General features: G+C 35.7%; 2 protein-coding genes across 2 annotated transcripts; one reads left to right on the forward strand and one right to left on the reverse strand.

Moving 5' to 3' along the window:
• Positions 1-872: 872 nt before the first annotated feature.
• LOC127849833 (uncharacterized) lies at positions 873-9,086 on the reverse strand. The gene is made up of 5 exons (XM_052382585.1): positions 8,919-9,086; positions 8,466-8,579; positions 7,379-7,561; positions 6,948-7,168; positions 873-985 (listed from the first exon to the last, which is right to left on the reverse strand). Exons 1-5 carry the CDS (start codon positions 9,071-9,073, stop codon positions 873-875), a joined length of 786 nt encoding a protein of 261 aa, XP_052238545.1. The 5' UTR covers positions 9,074-9,086.
• A 2,831-nt stretch (positions 9,087-11,917) lies between these two features.
• On the forward strand, positions 11,918-23,939 carry LOC127849834 (uncharacterized). Its single transcript, XM_052382586.1, has 5 exons — positions 11,918-11,941; positions 20,777-20,934; positions 21,342-21,449; positions 22,037-22,201; positions 22,659-23,939. Exons 1-5 carry the CDS (start codon positions 11,918-11,920, stop codon positions 23,032-23,034), a joined length of 831 nt encoding a protein of 276 aa, XP_052238546.1. The 3' UTR covers positions 23,035-23,939.
• Positions 23,940-24,188: the final 249 nt, after the last annotated feature.

Below are 24,188 nucleotides of genomic sequence, written 5' to 3' on the forward strand. Positions count from 1 at the left end.
GTTTTGTATCAACCGTTTACAATTTTATATCAATCCATGTGGTCATGCCATTCGTACGTTGAAAACATCCTGCTCGTAATTGATATTATCAGTGTAGTAACTGGTATTGTGTCCAAAATTATGTATGATGTAAATGTCGATTCATTAGTTTATCACTTTATTTAAATTGCATCGACAGGTGAATCAAAGGCTTTCAACTCGGGGTTCGAGTTTGTCGAGTCTTGGATGAATGGCGAGTCCTGGATAACTGGCTGGATGCACGTTCATCTAAATCACAGTCGTCAATCTCGATCAAGTAGGCCCTTTGAAAAGCCTATACAATGAGAGAACATCCGTGGTTCGTTACCAACATCTGTTCGATAAAGAGTTTTGAACAATCTCTTCAAAACACTCAAAAATTTTACGCAATGAATATAAAATAGCGCACATTGAAGCTATATATCAAAATAACTATAAGGAATGCCGAGACATTCAAACTCGTCGCATAAGTTGTTGATTATTTTTTTCAGTATAAGGTCTATTGACGAGTTGTTTTCGCATGCATAGCGTTTATCGAGTTTTTATGAACATGTTACGAAGGCTTATTGCCAAACATAACCCTTTTTTTAAAATACAAGTATTTCTATTATAAAGAGAATTAAACATATCCTTTCAAAGAAACTTACTTAAATCCTTAGAACGAAATCAATCATCTCTTTATAAAGAAAATACATTGTTTAACCGAATAATTATTTTAAAAGGAAGGCTTTGCCTATTTACTTACGCCAGCGTTTAATATGATATGCATTCAGAGACTTTTTGAAACGCGGTTAAATAAATAAATCAACCACTACAGCTCTCGTGCGAATGAATATAAATATGATGGATCCACTCTACTGTGCACCCGGTTGAGCTAGCATCTCTCGGGTAACAACAAATATTATACCCTGTGGGAATGCATATTTTTGCTGCATTCCAAAGTATTTCATTTTCCATGGCGAGACAACTAAAATGTTGCAAGGGTTTGACACCGAGTTTTGCAGAGATCCAACTTCATCTCTTCATGGGGTGAAGTTTAGTTAAATCGAGACCGGATGGACGAAGGAAGGGAAAACCATTCTTCCAATTATGTACCAGCTTGCCCCAAGCGTGTGATCTTTGGCTGACATGGCTCACACAAAAACCGGTATCCATCCGTTAAACCCAGGCGCCATTCCTGATCTCGCTTACCTACTAAGCACGGAACTTTCTGATGCGACCAGAAGTTATTTAGATATCACAGAGACCTCAAGTCTGCCAAACTATAACGAGTATGAGACCTCAAGTCTGTCTCTAATTATCGAGCCTTTTACCTCAAGTCTTCATGCAAAAAACGAGCATCTAAACTCCATTCTGTCTTGAATCATTCAGCCCGAAACCTCAAGTCTGCCTGAAACTATTGACGCCCATCATATTCTTAAAATCATTCATTCAGATAGTTATTAAGGTTAACATACTACAAGTCATCAATTGATTTTATCCACTTCTACCAAAAGGTGAACCTATCATTGAATTTCCCCTACAGATCACGCATGGACAATAGTGATGTTTCACACGTAACCGACGGATCAAATGATAGTTAATCAGGCAGTGATATGCAATATATTACAGACCAGAATCTTAATGAAATACAACTCCGCCTTCATTAGTGGTTGAGATATGGACGAAGAATTTTATCAAACAAAGATGTACAAAAGCAAATGTTCAAGCAATGGTATTTTGATCAAACTTATAAAACGACATAAAGAAAAGCTGAAAATAGCCGATACTATGTAATTTCATCTGATGAATTATACGTTCAAACATTAAAAAAAAAAGAAGAAACACAGAAATAAATAAAGACAGAAAAGGAAGATCGAAATTTAGAACGAGAATAAAGGAAGCAAATGAATCAAGTACAATTAGTAAAAAGCGGAACAAAAAGAATACGGTGTTTTAAATGTGGAGTGAATAGGTTGTGTTTGTTTGAATGGTTTTTGTTTGTTTGAATGGTGTTTAAAGCTTTACATTACAATACATTTTAGTTGTATCACGACATTTGACTGGTTTAACCAATAATGCTATCGTTATCCTAGCGACCTGGAACACAACAGTTTAAACTTAAGCTTAGCACGGTCGGTAAACAAACATGCCAAACCAGAGTCCCGAAAATGGCGTCCTTACCAATTAACGATAAAACCTGTTGTGCGTCTAACGGAAAAAAAAAGTAACCATGTATATATAACATTTTTAGCGCTATAAGAAGGAATTAAATGATTTGAATTTTAATGAACTCAATTTTATAGATAAATAATTGTATTACTCATTGCTAGTGAATTGATTGTGCCTGATGCAGCTTAAGTTTGATTGTTGGAGTGTTTTTTTAAAAATATGAGAAAACATTAATGTATACTAGTCAAATTTTTCATCTTAGAAATGTATTATGCTTGCATAAAGTAAATAAAATATATGAGAGCAAATTGCCGGTTTCTGGTGAAAAACGGCGTAAATTCGAGTCATATGGACGATATATGTGGCGTTAATCTCTGAAGGAAATGGTAGTTTTCCAAAGAGAATTGCGCCAGTTCGTAAACTCAAAATTAGAATACCTTTAATTGGAACAGGTCTAACACATAACCGAAACTGTACAAAGCCATCGTTTTGCACTGCCTATCCATTCGGATCGTATTCACGTACAGCCCTTTTCAGAAATAAATCAATAGCTTTGCTTCATTGTTTCCTAATGCACAGTCGTCTGATGCAAAGTTGTCAGAAAACGTTTGTATAAGGGAACGTGTTTAGGGCTCACAATCTCTTCTGTTCGTGATCCTGATCAAATCCAGAAGTAACTTCAAGTCTTCGGTGCTGACAAATTACACTATTGGATGATGCACGAAGTTCATTTGACTGTAAAAGCGAAATTTGTTAACTGCAATGGAGTTTTAATGCTGTACAACAATCAAGGGATTTGTTACAGGCATTCATTAGCTCTAAAATAACATTTTCAGACTAACACTCGAGCATTACCGTCTCTTCATCGAAAATGTCAGTCTCACAATCGATGACTGGTAAGGCTTTTCAAACAAAAATAAATGTCATAACTAACCTGATAAACGGCTTAAAAGTTTTAACATGGAAGTGGGAACACCCCAGCGTGTACCAAGAAAAGAAAACCCCGTCCCTGTTTAAAAATCAAAGCGCTGAAGGCACTGCAGTTGTTCGCTGTTGTCCTTAATTAGCTTGTGCGCATTGTACAGATTTCAATGATAAACACTAAACTGGCCAATGTCGAATTACAAGCTGGTATATAAACTCACTGCTAGACGGTATATTCACTCACTGCTGCTAGAGCAGAATCATTTGTTTTCTGCTGCAGACAGGCAGCGGTAATCGTCCCTTGCAGTTGTGGTTCTTACCGTACTTATGGCTTCTAAGCACATACTGCTTTGCAAAATATGCCCTGTAAATTTAGCTGGCCGCTAACGCGACCAACTAAAAACACACAATTTGAGATAAATTTCTACATCAATATTCATGCGTGTATAGATACAAATGCCTCGAAATGACATGCACAAGAACCATAACACTACAATTTTTTAAAGGGCAATTATTGCTCTTTGTTGTTTTTGTATGTTTATACTATATATTATAATATCGGAAGATCAAACTGGTTACATTAAAGGCCGAATTACTTGTATAAACCCCTAGATCACTGAAAGATATTTTGAAACATGCTGAAGATAAAAATTTACCTTGTTTACTAATTACAATACATTTCGAAAAATAATTTGGTACTTTGTCTTTCAAATTTATCGAAACAACTATGAAGTTTTTGTGTAATGTTTAATCAATTTTTCAAAATCGATAGCTATGTTATACTATTGCTTATAGCAATTTATGATATAAAATATTTCAAATTGATGTTGATGTATCTTTACATCTTGACTGATCAAAATCAACCCATACGCTAGATATTCTTCACGAATTTTCAGGAAAATTCATTAAGATCGGCTGCATCAATAAAAACTTACTACAAAATGACATGGTAAAGACTTTGGATAGTCCTTGCTATTAACTTAGAAAAAAATGGTTAATACATTTTAGAAAACAAATTGAGTTTTAAAAGGTTAGTAAACAATTTGAAATATTCCACCGCTGGAAAAGATTACTAAAGTCAAATCACTGCTATATTTACTTATATATTTATTTGAATCACTACCAACACCAATAGCATAAACTACGATACACATTAATCCACAGTTCGATCACTTCATTAGGGTTTGACCAAGTAAAATTACGCTGTCGTTATTGTTGTATAATATAACGAGGATTTATTGAATATGGTAGATGTATGTTCTTTGAAAAAATAATTGAAAATAACATGGGGTTAGAAGATTTGGTCAGGCGATGGAAATTGTTATTCACTTGTTGAATCATTAATAGACTATAAAACACTTGTTCACACTGGTAAAATAAACGCAAAGAGAATGTGCTTTCACTTGAAAATTGAATTTTGGCTTAATGGAATTCGCTTTAAACATGTTTCCAAATCATATCCTAACCTAGTTGCATCTGAGGCATGTGGGGTCATACACTTTGTTACTAGGTCAATATAAAAGACAAATCTTTTAAACACTCAAGATGCCACATTAATTGCTAGATCTTTAGAAGGCTTGGCCAGTGCATTTATTTCAATTATATCTTAACCTGGCACAAATGCAATTCACCATAAGATGACAAGTTGCGTGTACACTCTCGACCTTTCTCAAAGTCAAGGTCACACTAAAGAGTTCTAAGATCAAAAAAGCTTGTTCCAACTGTAACTTTGTCATAGATTTATTGTGTTATTTTTAGATAACTAAACCGGCAATGTCAACTATCAATTAAATGCTGCCTAATACTGTCGCGCAGTTTGTAAAAGACACTCCCACGTTATGCTAACAACTCAAAATGTACTACCATACTGGCAGATTCTCGCTTAGGGGGAAACTGATGTCTCTCCAGGCTTTCAAGCCACGCTTATTTCAAAAAAGGCTACTAGCATGAATTTAGCTTATATTAGTATAATGTTAATATATGAACCGGAATTGTATGTGAGACTTTTGAATTGTTATATGCATGTTTAATGTCTTGTTATTTTCTTGACAATCTTTCTGAGAAGATAACGGATATGTCTTATATTGGATGCAGAAGGTCTGCTGGCAGGAGACAAACTGGTCTACACTAGTTAGTCAGACAGCTATTGGCCTTATCATTGCTTTCGCTGGGACACCTTCACAGAGCAATCTGATGCCCTTCGGACTTATGCTACCACTGACCAGATCAGGGCCTCAGTCGCTTATGTGACCCACAGCTGCAGAATGCTGTCTTCACGCCAAAATGCTGATTCGTCTTTCAACCGTCCGTCAGAAAAACTATCTGCGGAAATAATTAGGATGCTCGTGAAACTACGTTTATTACTTTTACATTGGGGCTCCCGCCTTGCAAAGCTGGGCTTAATGAATGACGGTAAAGTGTCATCACAGATCAGCCTCTGCGGACTTACCAGGGATAACAAAACCGCTTTTTGGAATTTTCCGCTTCAAGAAGGTCTCTTATAAACAAATATCCAGTACATGCGGAATTTGCGGACTGCACAGGCTAATTATGGACGACAACTGATGCCCATTGTCGCAGTGGTGTAGTGGATATGGTGTTCGCCTAGCGATCGGGTTGTCACGGGTTCGATCCCCATTGTGGGAGCGTTCTTTAGATGTCCCCTATAGACACAAAGTACTGGTTTTAGTCCCAGGAAACGGAATCGAGAGCGTTCCAAATAAGCTTAAGGCTCTCTATGCAATCGAGCTAAAATAAATAGGTTTAAACTAGCTGATACCCATGCATTAAGCCACGTTTTCAAAGAACGTAGCTCAAGTATGAATGTTTTAATATACTGTTCGTGATAAGACAATTTCGTCTTGAAATTATTATACAATATCATAGACATACATTACACATAACAAACATTTGTGTTATATCATGATTGCATCACCGACTGTATCAGAAGGTGACTCGCTCTGCACTCTAGTTTGTCCCGCTGTTTTGTCGGGGGGAGGCGGGCAGTATTAATTAGGTTCGCAATTAGCAATTGTGATCTTGTTCTGAACGTTTGAGGGGCAGGCAAGGGGTCCAGAGATGAATAATGAGGAAGATTTACATGGGTCAGGGAGACTCCTGTGAATCATGTGTTGAAATTGAATCAAAGGTTTAGGAAGCATCGATATCTGCTCGTACATTATGTATGTATGTATGTATGTATGTATGTATATTTTGTACTTATGGCTCCCTGTTTTGCATGGTTTTGTTATCTGTTTGTTTCATTTGCATAATATATATTTAAATTTGTATAACCGTTCCATTTTTTTTTATTTACTTCTTTGTATGTGCATAATTTCATAATAATCATGCGTCATAGGCGGAGGGATATATGTTTCAATGCAGAAAAGAGTCATGAAAAGCACAAAACGGTCGAATTGATCTAGCTTGTATCAATAGCTGTGGATTTAGCTGAAAAAATAAGAAGCCTAAGCCCTTTAAAAAATTTACAACCGTTTATTCATATAAAATGTCGTGTCATTTACAACACAAAATATTTGTCACATAATAAATAGAATAACAATAACTTTGTGAATAGTAAAAACAAGACGACATATCACCTCGCAGTACTTGTTCATTTTACAAAGCTTGAAAACAAAAAATATCATAGCACTCCATAATAACACGTATTCGGTGTACATATTCTTAGAAAATCAGACAGTTCTATTGCAAACACAAATGCCGCAGACGGGCCTCACACGCGTTGTTTATGTTCAGTAAAACAACATTCGGGAAAAATGACAACAGCAACAACTAAATCCTTCTCGAATGATACCCAATATTTTGCGGCAAACAGTTGCACTTTGCACACTCACACGACGTCGGCACGTCTGGAATAGCCGCCTTAAATATTAGGTGGAGATGCGGAGAATAGACCAACACATAGCGCGTCATATAGCCCGATGGTTTACAGACGTATGCCGGGTTGTACATGTATCCATAGAGACACAAATGGCGTTTGGTTTCGGTCCAGCGGTTGGCAAAGCGCTGCAGCCGCCTGGCCAGTCCTATGTCTGCGACCTTGGGGTTGTCGGACCTGAAGGAAGGGACGTTTAGAATGAATTATCAACATAAATGAACATGTTTTCACAACTGTGGATTTAACGTTGTTTACATCTGTTGTTGACATTATTTACTGCCTATGGCGTTATAAAGTGGTAAAACCACGCATTCTTGTCTTTGCATTTAAGTCATTAAATCATAAACAAACAGGTAAATCAAAATGACGTTCTTCTCAAACACTTACCACGGATGGATGCAGTCGATATCGTACAGATGTTGGCCAGGAAGCACGTGACATGGGAGGAGGCCGTTATTCAGGCCCATGAAATGCGGGGGCACCACGACCCCGTCGGGCTTTGCCCAGACCACGTTCACTGGGTAGCGCTTCATCTTGCACATGGACTCCCACGTGTAGTAGGGATTTTGTCTGGAAATATAGGCTTAATGGTTAATTGTATGCGATTTTGTGAATATACACTTTTAGAAGGTAATTCATTTAAATAGAAATGGTTATTGTACGTGTTTGAGCTGTTTCTTGACACATGTTAATTGTGATGTTAAATTATTGATGATTTGAAGATGTATGTATTGTAAGAATTATACCTAACAAGGAATTGATTGGGTTAAGATGGGTGGAGCATACATTGTTTCAGGAAACAAATGGGTCGGTCTCTGTAAAAAAGGGGGTTAATGCATGTGCGTAAAGTGTCGTCCCAGATTAGCCTGTGTAGTCCGCACAGGCTAATCAGGAACGATACTTTCCGCCTTAACTGGATTTTTGCTAAGAAGAGACTTTCTTTAAACGAAAACTATCATAAAAGCGAAAAGCGTCGTCCCTGATTAGCCTGTGCGGAAAACACAGGCTAATCTGGAACGGCACTTTACGCACACGCATTAAACCCCCTTTTCACAGAGCACGCTTAACTAATGTTTTTATGTCCAAATACGACAATAATAGTTTCATGTAACAGTAGTACTAGTTGTGCATGGAAATGTATGGTTCAGATGGCGATGACTATGTATGTTTATTTGCAGAAGTTTTCATTTATGCTAAAAAAATAATTGAACATTATATTAATATTACAATTCGATATAACATTGAACATAACTTCAACTTGGATATTAAATACAGTTACATGTAGAACTAAGTATTTTAACTTTTTTAGTAATGCATGACAATTGTATAAACTTCATTCATGTGATACTGTACAAAAAACGATTTTAATCCCCACCCCACCACCAAAAGACTTACATTAACCATATAATCATATAAAACAGACAGATGAACGGAATACATTGTAACAATAGTAACAGCTTCATTATCAACGCACCCTCCAAGTTCCTTTGCAAAATCGTCGTTAAAGTCCACGCATGAGCCGGTCACTTTAAGCGTGTCTCGGAAGTCGATGTATTGCTCCGTACCTAAAAGGCCGTCAATTTTTTCTCTGAAAATAACAACAACAAAATAAACTGAAAGCAGTCTTGGAAAAACAGTCCTTGCGTTCAATTCTTTTAATTAGTAATATTTTCCGGAAAGATCCACAAATGCGTTACAGATGAAAAACATAATCAACATAACACTCAACAAATAAATATGCACTAAATCTAAAACTAATATAAATTCAGAGAGAGAAAAAAACGATATATTGTATAGCTCGAGCGCTTCTAGTTGATTGTAACATAACACATTTGATTACATTTCATCACCATTTTAAGTATACGATTTTGAGCATACAATGCGTTTAGTAATGAACACACAACTTACATTAAAAAACAGTACTTACTTGGGGTATGGAAGATTGGTGAATTCCGTGTCCTGGCATTTCCAGTTATAGTCGGGGAAGTGTCGCCCGTACGTGAACGCCTGGGAGTAGGGCAGGGTGCACATGCCGTCTTTTGGTATCGGGTATGGGTTTGTTGGCAAGCCCGCACGTGTCATGGCCAGACACGTGGTGAGGAGAACAGCTGTAGCATGCAGCTGAAAATGATAGTGACCTTATAAATCACGTTTGTAATATTTCTTTATTCATCTTTACAGTCACGTCCTTGTTTATTTAATGTTTTCTTCAGAAGTGAAGTTTAATGGTTACTTAGATATTATTCGTTTATTTATTATTTTTATTCGCAAGATTTAGTATATGACGACGATTTTACAGTCAAAATTTTTGCGAGGTAGTTCATATTACATGTGCATCAATATACGCCATTTACGAGGTTCTTGACGTAAACCGTGAGGGAAATAAAACATGGCACAACAGAGCTTTGCTTATAACTTTTGGTGTTATATTGTATGCACATGATTTACGAGATACGACAACACTACAGACATTGAAATTGGAATCCAAAATATACGTATTAAACATGAGTTTAATAATTACATTTTAGCGCGAACAAAACATAAAACAAATTTTATTCGTGTTCTTGCAAATGTAAACTAAATGACTATGATGCCATACTAATTGCGTATTTTGTAATGAACTTACTTTCATACGTTTGTGTCATAAGCATAATTATCATTTAACATCATATTGTGTGCTGAACAGATGATAACATAAATGTGTATTACTTGTGTATGTAAGTCAATTACTAGTAAAAGTTTTCAAGAAACATCACTTAGTTATAAATAACAATATATCTTACAACTTTCAATTCTCAACATGAAACTGACTTACCATTGTTTCGTCTGTGTTTCTAAGATGAAATTACTATCTCATATATAGAAACTGTTGCTTTTGATGCAGACGTAAAGCTTGCGTTTTTGTAACGCGCCTTCTGAATGGTCAACCAAATTTACGTCAATCGCCGTATTGTTGTCAATCGCCGCGGGGCTTACCTTAATTAATACCAAAACGTGGTAATAACTATTGGCTGACATCTGAGTCAAGTTAGCATAACGTTAACACTTGCGTATTGTAATAAAGTTATTTGACGCTTGACTAATTGTGGTTTTGACAACCATGAATACAAAAGAGGGTCGTTGAACAAACATTGTGCAATTTGTACTTTTCGACTTTAAGCTCAGGAAGACGATAATAATTATAACAAGCACACCCTTCACTATCATTGTTACTTACAATATCAGAGTTTTCATGTTGATAATATCTAGCCCATGTTTTGGTCTTGCCCAATCAATATAAAGTCAATCAACATATATCTATAATTTGCAATGTTCAAATATTATGTGAGGGAAATTTACATCAATTTAGATCTAATTATCCTAAAGACGAAAGCGATAAAGAATAAATTTGTTTGTGATTTTAAATGTATTTATGCGTAAAAATATATGTTTTGATATAACTGAATAATGCATGCAATGCACAATTGCCACGAGAATAACATCGAGTTATTCATTAAAAGTCTCCGAAGTAATGATATTATCGTGGAGGAGTACACATTGCCGAGCGAAAAGTGCGCTTGGTATAACATAGCCTCCGGCATTATCGATTGATACTGACACGGGGTTATTCACGCATGACTAATTCACAGCTTTGGAGCAGTCGGTAAGACCTACCTATAAATCGAGCACTGTTATAGATTAAATCTGCTCAATTAATATAGTCGATTAGACGTTGACGTCTCTCGAGTAAATCAAGCACAGTCGGAGCGTCACAGACAATCAAGGAAGCTGATTTTGCGGACCAAGTTAGATCGTTAGGCAATAAAGATGTTATCGATAAGGGCGCGTGGCGAAATTTGCCTTTGAAAAAAAGGGCGCGTGGCGAAATTTGCCTTTGAAAAGGGCAGCGTGGCGATCCGGGAGGGCGGCGTGGCTTTTCGCCACGCTAAAATGGCCTGAGAAAAACACTATTGTGGAATGTATGTTCAGTAATAATCGTCGGCAAAAATTCTAGCTATTGCAATTGTTGCGTAACCTCTTTGTGGACACTTATTTATTAACTGATTGTGTTTTGTTTTATTCTGCAATTTTACGGATCCGGTTATATAATTAATACCTACTCTTATAAAACATTCAGCGATATTTGGAGGTCACGATTATTTCAACAGTACATGAGACAATTAATTGAATTCGGAACTCGCGCGCTGTGGGTTATTTCCGATTTCTGAGCGCGCGCGGGAGGTACAAACAATGTCATTAATACAGTAATGACCAGTCGTCGATATCCGATTTGCTCCCCATTCAGTAGTGGATAATAAGTATTTAAACGACAGTAGTGTTTCTTTCAGTAAAGGTCGAAATTCAAGTCTTTTGTTGTTATTACTATTATAATTAATAATTACACATAGCAAATCTAACACTGATATACATGTATGTCTTTGTAGTTTCGTTGACAACATTCCATGAAAAATGAATGCCCAGGCCTACGCACAGTATATGCAATAAGAAAGTGACGTGACCGAAGCTGCTTACATGCACATGCAGCATTATATCGTGTTGCATAGTATTCTTACAAATTAAACACGATCGAGATTAGTTCATCAAAATAAAAAATGATTAAATCATGGTTTTTTTATCAACAACAACGAACGTTTGATCAGAATAAGTGGTGTTTACTATTCAGCGATAAGATAAATTATTGATTCACTCTCTTTTAAAATATGCTAGTCAGCTTTTGTTTGTACCTACCGCGCGTGCTCAAATATCGGGAAAAAACCAGACTGGAGAGTTCCGAATTACAACTAGTGTAACTATTGTCAATACAGTCAATCGTTTTTTGCCTTATTCACGATAATAGGTCGAACACCACAACTTTTCCGCTCACCGTCAAAATTGTATACCTCTGACAAGAGCACCGTATCCTTCTGTTTAAAACGGAGTCCAGAAATGAAAGAAAAAACGAGAAAAAAGGTAAGTTGATATTAAAAAGATATTTCATCGAACGAAGTATATACTTTACATCTAATTGCCGTTTACCGCATCAAAATTGAGTCGCTATTAACTTCAAAATAGTGAAAACAATTTGAGCATGTCGTAAAAGCAATGACTTTCATGACGCGAAAAATCGTATTTTTTTCAGATTTTTAAACATTTTAAATGAAATATTTTTTTGTTAAACGGTATTGTATGGTAGAAGAATCAATTTACAACACATTATGGCATGAATTATTATTGTTATTATTATTGAATATTACTGTGATTTTTACATTTACACGTGTAAGCAAGTATGCACCGCTCAACACTGACATTATAGAAATATGGACACCGCTCAACAATGTCCGTAAAAGCAGCGCATCTTTATGATTTTTTGGCACCGCTTTATTCTGATATAAAACTATATCATCAGGCATCAATTCATCACTATCTACGCCACTCACCGCAAATTCCAGCAAGATCTGAAAAAAATAGCACTAAATGTTTGTTTTATGCCACAAGAGCTGTCGAAAGACAGTGTGCTCAACTATTCTCAGTGCTTTATAGTATGATAAAGCTATTCTAATTAGAAAAATTGTGGTAAGTTTGGGGTCATAATTGTTAACAATCATAAAGCAAAATATTAAAACAATGTCAAATAGTGGCTTCATAATTTGAATCACGATGGTAAACAAGTGTACAAACGGTGTCAAAGCAATATTACAATGCATTTTGAAAATATTTGTTTTTCAATAGTTGTTTTTTATACTTGATGGACATAACAATATATGATTCGAAACCTTTACATCTCGTTAAAACGGACCGCTCTGTAATGTCTTATCTATGGAGACATGCACTCACAAGCTTCTATAGACAGTTTTAAAAAAATTTGTGTTTTGACGATGCTGGAACAGCAGCGTCCAAGGTTTGATAATCACCTAGAAAATTTTCACAATGGCCATCTATTTAAAGACCGAGCCAGTCCGATTGAGATAACTCGATTTTTCAGTTACTTCCCTTGGGCATACGCCACTGCGTAGGATCCTAGCATTGATAACATTCTCCAAGCAGAGTTGTCGTTCGTGTTTCAACATTCAACAATGGCCGCCTTAATGAGAGTTTCAATTAAAAACTTTCTTACTGCACACATTGGCTTGTTTCGCTATTTAGAAGCTGTCATTTAGGACATATGAATTATTTATTCACTAAATCTCCGCTTATGACAACAATAGTTGGAATTCGAAGGATATATACTCGATGTGAATGAAGGACTTTCTGGTCTCTGGATCGTAACAGCTTGACACTGCAAAACTGGCATACTGATTACTGGTATTTTTAGTTATCAATATAAGTCACATTGTGCTTTATAAATTGTATTCGAGCATTTTGCGACTTATTGAATGACTATGATACCCGAAATCAACATTTCATCGGGGATTTGCAGATCACCAAGCTGTCCTGAGATTCAACATTGATTTCAAACTTTTTACTGGTTAGTACTCTTTCTTAGTGTTAGTACTTTTTATCCTTTTAAAGTTAAATGAACTGTGTCACAGTAAAAGAGACATTAACCCTTTCAGTGCGTGACCGAATTTTAAAGGCCTTTGCAAACAGTTTGGTTCCAGATGAGACGCCACAGAATGTGGCGTCTCATCTGGATCCAAACTGTTTGCTATTCTGATAGCAATCTTTGAAAAAAAAATGAAGACAATGCTTATTTTACAAATTCAGCAGACGACATTTTAGCAGACGACAAATTTCCCAGCATGCAAAGGGTTAAGGCGATTGTGGCCAGTTTGGATCTAGATCAGCCAGCAGTCGCTTGAAAGCTGTTTGCTTAAAAGCGATTTTCTGACATAACAAATAATTTAATTGGATACTGATTTGACTGCGCTTTTCCTGGGACCTGGCTCAAATAACAGAATTGTCATTAATCAAATTATTTATTTCGAACATTAATCAATTGTTTTTCTTGTCCCTCGGGATCAATGACTCCAGCACTTTCCTGTTGAGAATTGAATACTGCTAAAGGCGATGCTAGGGGGCGTGAGAGATGTTGCACCTTCCAGTATCGCTCGATTGTTCATTGTCGGCTCGGGTACTACGTACATGTACCCCGGGTACTCTTAAGTATACTTACATGTATCCCGGGTACGGTAAATATACTAAAATGTACCCGGGGAATTTAACCCTTAATCAGTCGTTGTCGATTTTTTTTTGTAATAATTATATATACACAATTATGTCAATTTTCTGAAGAATGGCCTCTATATTATCGGAACACATACTCAAAAAGCATGTTGATGCAGTGTTTTTTGAAGAGAAGTGTGTTTAAGATAATCGGTTGCGCGTTTTACGACATCGAATTTTGGGTGCGAATACAACTCGGGTACAGTCTAATATGGACCGAGTACAATTACGTTTATTTACCGTACCTGGGGTACATGTAAGTATACTTAGAGTACCCAGGGTACATGTAAATATACTTAAGAGTACCCGGGGAACATGTAAGTAGTACCAGAGCCGACAATGACCAATCAAGCTCCATTATCCGTCATGAACCGACTCAAAAAACCGAGTCGGCAATATTTGACATAATTTTTGGTTTGGTTGCTCTCGAGGGATCGAAAATTTCAGAATCTTCCTAAAAGCCCTACGGGTTTGATCCCCAGAAGGGACATTGAAAACTAGCATACTTTGTTATCTAAAAGGTTGCTAAACCTGATATACAATGATAATATGAATTTTCTCTCACATGATGTTCATCAGTCATATTATATAAAAACTTACAGCAGTAGTAAACAACTGGACATAATTAATGAACGCATCTTTCATTTGTCTTTGACACTTTGATTTTGACATGGCCTAGATTTAAATATGTGACTGGACTTTACCAGCACTCTTGTAACAGAGCTAAAGTATAAATGTACCATTGAAGATCGCATAAATCCAGGTTTTGCTATTATAGACGTGTGGAAAGTTTAAAGGGTGTGACAAGTAAGCAAAAATTGGTCATTACCCAGAGGCCACAACTGTTCTATGACTGTATTAAAACAAGAAAAATCAGTGCCTGATTCAGATTTCCTTAGATAGTTCAATAAAAACTAATTTCATAAGCCTGGTAACAGTTTAACGGTAATGCTACCAATGTGTCACACCAGGGCCTTGAATTTGAAATCTAGGACATGCATGGTAATTTCTTCATGAAATCAGGACACAAAATTGTATTTTAAGTCCTTAATTGACCTGGCTATAGTTCTCAGATTATTATAAGCTCAATCAGTATATTTATATCATTATTTATGCTTTGTGTATTGTAAACATATACACAATCATGCAGTTACATGATAGCAATAAATAATATCAAAGCTACCCATACTATAAAGGTCATTGACAAAGCCGGTCAAAATGTGAACACATTGAGTGTAATCGCCCTCTCGTGCCAGCAAAAACAACACTTTGACAGGTTGTCATTTTTGACAGTTCTACTTTCACTTTCATTTTGTGATATCAAACTATTAACAATTATGTGGCTGAGAAAAATATCGCCATTGCTTTTTATGCTCCCGGTAGGGTGGCCTATATCAGTTGAACTGTCAGTCAGTCAGTGTGTCAGTCTGTCCGTTCGTCCGAAAACTTTAATGGCCATAACTTTTTTAATATTGAACATAGCAACTTGATATTTGGCATACATGTGCATCTCATGGAGCTGCACATTTTCAGTTGTGAAAGGTGAAGGTCATCCTTCAAGGTCAAATGTCAAATATAAAGCGTCTGTCTGTCTGTCTGTCCGAAAACTTTAACATTGGCCATAACTTTTTCAATATTGGCGTGCATGCGTATCTCATAGAGCTGCACATATTGATTGGTGAAAGGTTAAGGTCATCCTTCAAGGTCAAAGGTCAAATTTTGCAATATTGAAGATAGCAACTCCATATTCGGCATGCATGTGTATGTCATGGAGCTGCACATTTTGAGTGGTGAAAGGTCAAGGTCATCCTTCAAGGTCAAAGGTAAAATATATGGGTTCAAAGCTGCGCAGCAGGGGGCATTGTGTTTCACAAACACATCTCTTGTTTAATATATTTTCTGCACATTTGTTAAAAAAATCTATCTTACATCAATACACGATTTTCTTCGTTAATTCAATTATTCCTGACAGACTTGTGTACATATTTCGCTTACATTTTGACGCGCGTAGGTAGGACCGCATTACCGCTTCCGAAATGTGTATTCATACTATTGCCTTCGAGGAACTTATCTGATGTTTGACGGAAAGGGCCAAAAATGTGCGAGTGTGGGTCAAGTTCCCCACAGGTACTACTTTCCCGTTCCCCCATTTTTTTTCCGTACCTAAAAATTTTCGTACCAATTTTTTTTTCTTACCCAATTTTTTTTTCGTACCCAATTTTTTTTTCATCCCCAATTTTTTGTTCGTACCCAAAACTTTTTCGGTCCCAATTTATTGGTTCCCAAATATTTGTTCGTACCCAAATTTGTTTTCATACCCAATTTTTTTTTGCAAAAATTTTGTCCCAAATTTTTTTTTCGTACCAACATACACAATTGTGGTGATTGTGGTGATGTAGATAAACTTAACTTGATGCTTTTATATCCATCTTCTCAAAAGCATCGTCACACCAGTACTGTCAGTACTTTGATTTATAAGTGTAATCCCTTTGTTTCTGATATAAGTAGTCGTGAGCATCTTTGGTATATACCTTTGGTTTTGGCCACAAACACCAAATTCATATTTCAGTAAATGTAACCAAAGCAACATCACACTGTACACTATACATAACTAAATTTATTATTTCCTTCGGTTAGTTTTACACCAACATTTGCCTATACCTTTCCATAATCGTAACTGGACATCTTTTTTTACGGATTGTGAATCTGAAATCAATAAATAACAATATAGATACAATGAAGCATGAGACTTAAACATGTGCCCTCCACGCACTGGAAAGCAAGACATTCGATCCCGGTGAACCTTTTTTGGTGCAAGCATGCCTTGATTTTCCAGATCAATTCTGGGACATGATAAATTTAAGATTATCGTAAATAATTTTAGCTCACGATGGCTCGTTCTAGATAATCTTTTAAAACCATGTGCTGAAGTTAGCGGTGCCACGAATTTCAGTTACACGGAATATTAATACGGTGTTTATAATCAGTGTTGCGCGGTGCATCGATATTTATGAAAGTGATGCATTTTTTTCACCAAAAAAAATAGGCCTTTAACAGATATTGAAACAAACAGGTTCATATGGCATGTTCTTTATATATATACAATGATTTAAGTCTGTCACATCAGGTCTGACACATCGACAATCATCTAATTATTACATTTTTCTCACAAGTACGAATGGTGTCGAGCGCGACACGACTTTTTTATAAACACTATTTCAAAGTCATGCTTAATATTTTACGACTGATAAACTTTTAAATAGACGACATATTGGTTCAGAAATTCGATGGAGTGCTTCGCAAGTGGCAATCATTTTGCAGTGTCTTATAATAAAACATTTTGTCGCCCACTTACCGGATATTTCTTCGCCCACCATGTTTCTTTTTGTCAGAAGGATATGGTGTTCTTGTCAGAAGTATAAAATTTTGACGGTGAGCGGAATAGTTGTTGTAATCGCCTTATCACCGTGTAATTTGTGATTGATTTATGTTCTTATAGAAAAAAATATAATGAATATTTAATTGAGGTTTAATTTCGATTTATATGAAACATGTTATTACTGTTCTATATGTAATATGTTCTATAACACATCTGTTGTGATAGAAGAACAACAAGGGCGTATACTTAAATTTTTACTTTCGTTCGATTCTCACTTGGGACGACGAGCCTCTGTTCAGCTTCCCCTGCAGATTCACAGGTTACGTCGATTTCTTTTCCCTCCGAGACTGTGGGCCAAATGCATGTCGTTTAATCGAGCCTTGTGACTCATTAGTTTACATATCGCAGTTTGACCTCCCGACGAACTTTTAAATCTAACACAGATGCCCAGTGTACTATCTATAAATGGCATTTGTCTTGTTTTGAGAGACAAAACCATCGCAATAGAATAGTGTTCATGACTGAAGGGAAAGCGTGCAATCATCTACCCACAAATGTGTGACGTGCGCGCTCAGTCTGCCTGAAAATCTTTCCTGCAAGCGAGAATAGGCTATCGACGTTTGCCAGTATACTATGAATATCACAGTGTGACTTCAATTTTCAAAATTGAACACTGTATGACACAGTCGCCAACGGTTCCCAACTCTCGGAACATATGACACATTTCTGATTAATTTAATGAAAATACACTTGTTTAACGCTTTCTGTGGTCTGTCAAATCTTGAATGTTTTAAATTGTATAAATCATTAATTTTAGCTTTTATGGCTTATCTTTCAGCTTTATGCAATCTCTTTGAGCTTTGATACAAACTAAACGTTTCTTACAATTACCACTAGCATGATCGTGTGCGGAGTTGATAGGGATGCGTATATTATGGTTTGAATTATGGTTCAGATTCAGATGGGTCATACAATTAAACACGAATCTATTTTGAAAAAAAAAACATGCTTTAAACCTTAAGACATCGTCTCGCGGTTTATATTTATTTTCACAAGTTTAAGAATACAATTTACAACCTTAAACTGATTACCCTTTGAACTAAAACGCTCAATTGAACATAAATAATAATAATAATAGTAATAATAACAACAATAAACACAGTTGGTCCCTTTTCTTCCACGACCACTACTGTTAAATATTCTCGTTTTTAGTGTTTACAACTAATCAAAAGCAAAACAACAATTGTAGGCCTCATTTGTTAAAGTTTAATGACATTTAACCCGAGTATAACTTGTTGAAGTATCGGGACAAGTTTACACTATGTAATTTTATGTTGTCGATTTTTATTTCAATGTTACCTATATTATCTCATAACTTGTGATAAGAATGTATGAATGAAGTCAATTGGCATGTCCTTGAACATGCAATTTTTAGGTTAACAAACCAGAGCTGACACGTATCAAATAAAAACAACGCGACGTGACAGCGTTTATTTTGGAACGCCCCTCTCTGTTGTTGTAACCTTTCCATCTGTCAGACTTGACAATGTACGTAGACAACATCCTAGCTATGCATTTTCTTAATAATTTTAGCAATAATGAGTACGTTGTTCGAATTAAAGAAACGCAACTATTTACGCAAGCAAACATCGTTTGTAACGAGCAATATGATTGGCTGTCGGAGATCTCGCATAAATTCTTCGTATTTTGCAGTGTTTATAAAATAAATATATGCTTGCTACACTGGATAATTCGAATTTTAAACGGCCGACTAACATGGTGAGTGCAGTTTTTGAGATATTTTAAGAGAATAGAATGTAATCAGGCGATAATGGTTAAGTAGTTTGCTCATTATTAACTGTAATAGAAGATTTATTTCATCAATGATGCTTATAACTTATTATTTTATTATTATCATTTTTATTACTATTATCATTATTATTATTTTTTTAAATTGTTATTTTTATTATCATTATCATAATAATAATAATAATAATAATAATAATTATTATTATTATTATTATTAAACTCTAATTTTACGAGTAGGATACCATCTTGTTATTTGTTTAAAAGTTTTTATTTCGCGATATGCATTTTAATTCTAATGTCTGTATACAGCTACAATCGTTTAATAGTGATATAAATTAAAATATGAACCTGATTCTGTGTTCACAAATAGTAAATATGCACCACGAGTACATCTTTCTTATGTATGAATAATTACGGAAGGCGACACTGTACAAGAGATGGGTGTTGTTGTTGTTGTTATTGTTGTTGTTGTTGTTGTCTGTCATTCAGCATTACTGTGAGCGTCGTTCTGGGAAAACTAGGCTAAATGGACGTGCCCAAAGTGTCGTCGCAGCTTTGAATTTGCATTTCGCATTAGCTTATCAGGGACGACCATTTCCGCATAGACTGGATTTTTTCTAAGAAGATACGTTTAAACGAAAAATTACAAAGCGAAAAATTACTAATTGAAAAACAACAACAACATTTTAGTACATAATTGTTGTTAATTTGTTAATTTTCTTTTTTTGTCATTCTATGGTTTTATAACCTCAAAAAGGCTTGACATTATATTGATAACTTTACCGTTATTAAAAAGAGAGGGCTGTTCAACAACTATCACTTATTATTTGAACACCAATGTTTCTATTAGTACATCGTCTAAACATGCTATAAGTATTGTACATAGATTCAATATGTGATTTCCATACAACTATATTGACATATAAACGAAAACAACACTTAATAATCAAAAAGATTTTACATAATAATCCTTCGCATTGATCGGTCCATATCGGTGACCTCGAGATTTCATCATTTGTTTGTTAATCCTTTCCTACTCAGAAGCAAAGTGAAAATGGCTATGCGCAAACAGAATAAAATCAGAACAGCCCGCAAGCGACTCACAGTCTGTTCAGGTTTAATGCTGTTTGCATCTCATGAGAACTTCAGGGCTGGAAATGAACCCTTTGCATTTAAGTAAGAAAGGTCTTTAATTAAATCAAACTTTCTAAGGGAATACAAATGCGTCAAAATACGTATCTAAGTGGTAAAGGGTTAAATTATGTACTACACGTTTCTGTTTGTATTGTATATGTGATTGATAACTTGCCTGTAATGAACGACTAGCGGAGGATAACAAATTTTTTTTCATAATTTTAATGGAGCTTAGTTAATAGGATATCCATACATGCATACAAAATACTGCACAAGTCTTATTTCTCCCGTGCTAATCTCATCACGTGTTTTGTCAACAGTTTCAGCACGTGCTCCTCGTGCTAGGAGTTGCAGCCTCCAGCGCCCTGGGGTGCCAGTTTGACATCCAGAAGTCGCAGTTCTACTGGAAGAACGAAGTGAACATTTGCACGGACGACCTTTGCAAGACATACGACTATCTTAAATGCGGCGTGTCAAAGTAAGTCCAACGGCCCGTAGTAATCAAGTAAAATACATTTCAAATAAATAACTTTCGCGGATTTACTCCAGGGATGGGAATTGCAAAAAGGAGCAGTGCTCAGCATACTGCTATTTCGGTATATATCTTTCCCGAAACTTATTTTAAGTTCAGATACTAGTAACTGTTTAAAAATTAGTTGTATGAATAAGTAGTAAAGACTGGGCTATAACTCGCATCATTACATCACCCTGAATAACTAAATCACTTTCATAACATAATGAGGTGCTGAAAGCTTCCTAGGAAAGGGCCGATGCACAAATGGGTATGTAAATGATTTTTATATTCCATATCCATCTTAATTAAAAAGGCATGAAACATTGAAAAATCGAAACCGTCTTATACCAGAAGTATCTTTAAATTTACAGAGATTATATCCTCGACCAAGCTATTGCGCACACCCCGGAGGACGTTCTGTATGAAATTGAAGTAATGAAGAACTACTTTAACACCTTTATTCCAACGCCAAATAACTCGTAAGTATAATTGCTCATGCGCTATTATATAGGTAAAAAATCAATAACATTTATTGATTTTCTTTGGAATGGGCGACGTAGTTTTTCAAAATATTGTAAGATTCAAATTGTGTATAAAGTTCAATTAAGAGACACGTTAACCTAATCAGACATATTACTTATAATGCCTGTACAAACAGGCTATGCTTATATGGGATGACATTTTACGCAAATGTATTAAGTCCAGTTTTCCCAGAACGCGGCTCATATATTCGCTGTTATGGTTGTTGTTTACCGCATATTTGGTTCGTTGCAGACGATTGCTGAGTCAAAGTCCATATTAATACAAAATTAATTTGCATGCCCATGTTATCTATACCCAAATCTATTCGTTCAATAGAGTTTATGAAAATGAGTAAAACGCACGACCAACGTAACAAAATACACAATTTCGAAGAACACATATGCCCCTGAAAGTAAATGTAGTAGAAAATGCCATTCTGAAGACGATATTACAAATGCTTTTTATTAACAACCAAATTCTAAGTTAATCCCTGAAAAAAGTTATAGAATCAATTTAAAACTATTTGAATATACGCTTCTTTTAGGTTACCGTTCACGTGTGATGGCGTCTGCTCCAAGAACACGCGTTCCATCCAGCTGCAGCGAATATTCACCAAGGTAAACGTCAAGGACCCTAACAGCGGCGCCTTCCATCCGGAAAACCAAATGTGCATCGTCATCGGCCCGGATATATACTACCAGCAGTGCGGGTAAGCTGTCAGCGCGGACGTTTTTGCGTTTGATAAGTTTCATTCAATCATTCTCTCGGGCATTGTCTTCTTCCTCCTCCACCTACTCCTCCGCATTATCATAATCGGAATCAGTATCACCTTCACACTCAGAACCTCACTTTTATTACATAGCCCAGTAAGAACTTAATGACGGAAGCACTGTGATCACTTATTTAAGTACACTATTAGTTTAAGTGGAAAGTTTTTAAGAAACCTTTTTCTAGTTTGTAATTATCATTAAGTTTTGAATGATTCGCTCTTATTGTATTTGTAAGAACTGGCTTTGTGTCCTTATTTTCTAGCGACAGTCTATTTGATCGACGAAAAAATAACACAAAATAATAGATGCTCTGTCATATTGATCCAGCAAAAACAGTGAATGCAAATTTTAAGGTTATACGAACCTTAGTTAAAAATACATCTTAACCTATTCTAGGGGCCACTGTAACGTTCCAGACTACACAGACCGATACTGCGTCCCGGATCTCTCAGTCAAGGTGAAGCTGTGGGTTTACTGTCCGGATGTGACGCCCAGTTGCCACAAAGTAGACTTTGATATTCCGCTCTCGTGCACATGCAAGAAAATCACGTGCCAGAAGGGCATGCCTTTGTTCCCCGTTGACCTTCCGCACAGGCTGCTGCCACCGGCGCCGCCAAATTGGATTGCGGGAAAAGGTGTCGACGTCATGAATCCAGGAAAACCAACTGAAGTCATGAATCCAGGCATACCGATTGACGTCATGAATCACGGGATACCGATTGACTTCATGAATCCAGGAATTCCAATGGGATTAAGCGTGTGGAAAAAATAAACGTTGATGAACTTTTATGTGTTTTATTGCGTTATGCATTATTGTATATATCCACTTGTTTGATTTAATCCTTCTCTCAAACGATAATGACTGAAGATAACATGTCGAGTAACCTGATAATGCCAAATGGTAGAATGGCAAGTCTAGATCTTGTTTCACATTGGCCTCGCTTTGTTTTTTTGTTAAGGGGTGTTGCGGCAGTTTATTTAACCGAGGATATATTTAACACCGATGATGCTAATATCACAACTCAGTAGTTTTGTTATAAGTATCATTAGAAATGACCGAGTTGGTTCACAATACAATTGTCAGTGGTTCGATCCCAGGTGGGGTTAACTTTTTTAAAACTTTTTTTCTTTAATTTCGGTCTTGTTTTATACTGGAACCCTTAAGTCCTGTTAGTTACATTTATCAATTTAAAGCATTTGATAACAAATTTCAAAACATGCCGAAATCTGTGAACACGTACTTTTAAGTTATTAATGATTAAGGTCGAGTTTGATATTGTATGGTATTATGTTTATGATTAAATATAGTTTTTTTATTAATGTCTTTTGGTAGGCAGTTGTGATCCCAGTTAAGATTGTAAACAATTTATAATGGTTATGTATATTTTTGACAATCTATGAACCGGTACTTTGGTTTTGCCTTATTGCTGTATTTAATGAAATTTGACGTAGACGGTAGAGATAGTTAAAACAAAACATCTCTGTTTAAAGTGTGGCGACCCCCTTTTTTATTTGTGTTTTATAATGACAATACGTAGATGAACATATTTGAGCAGTTTCGCAGAATTCAATTTGACAGATTTTTTTAAATTATATAAATGTAGTTACGTTAGTAAAAAAATGATGTTTTTTGGGATGACATAAAAATTATAAAAAATAAATTTCTTAAAAATTTAACTTGTGTACTCCATTTTATTGGTAGTGTGTGGTTGGATTAAATGGTATATGATGTATCTTAGCTTATATTATATCTACATGTTGCCAATTTCATATGTTATTAATCAATTTTACGCAATTAGAGATTTTTCAGATTTATTGAAAAAGTACATGTTATATAACGGTGAATAAAATCAAAACAAGGCCGGTGACCCTATGTTTTTTTTATATAGTATTTGTATATATATCTTAAATATAAATTTTGAACAA

The sequence above is a fragment of the Dreissena polymorpha genome, chromosome 11 (genome assembly GCF_020536995.1).
Source record: "Dreissena polymorpha isolate Duluth1 chromosome 11, UMN_Dpol_1.0, whole genome shotgun sequence".
Classification (NCBI taxonomy): domain Eukaryota; kingdom Metazoa; phylum Mollusca; class Bivalvia; order Myida; family Dreissenidae; genus Dreissena; species Dreissena polymorpha.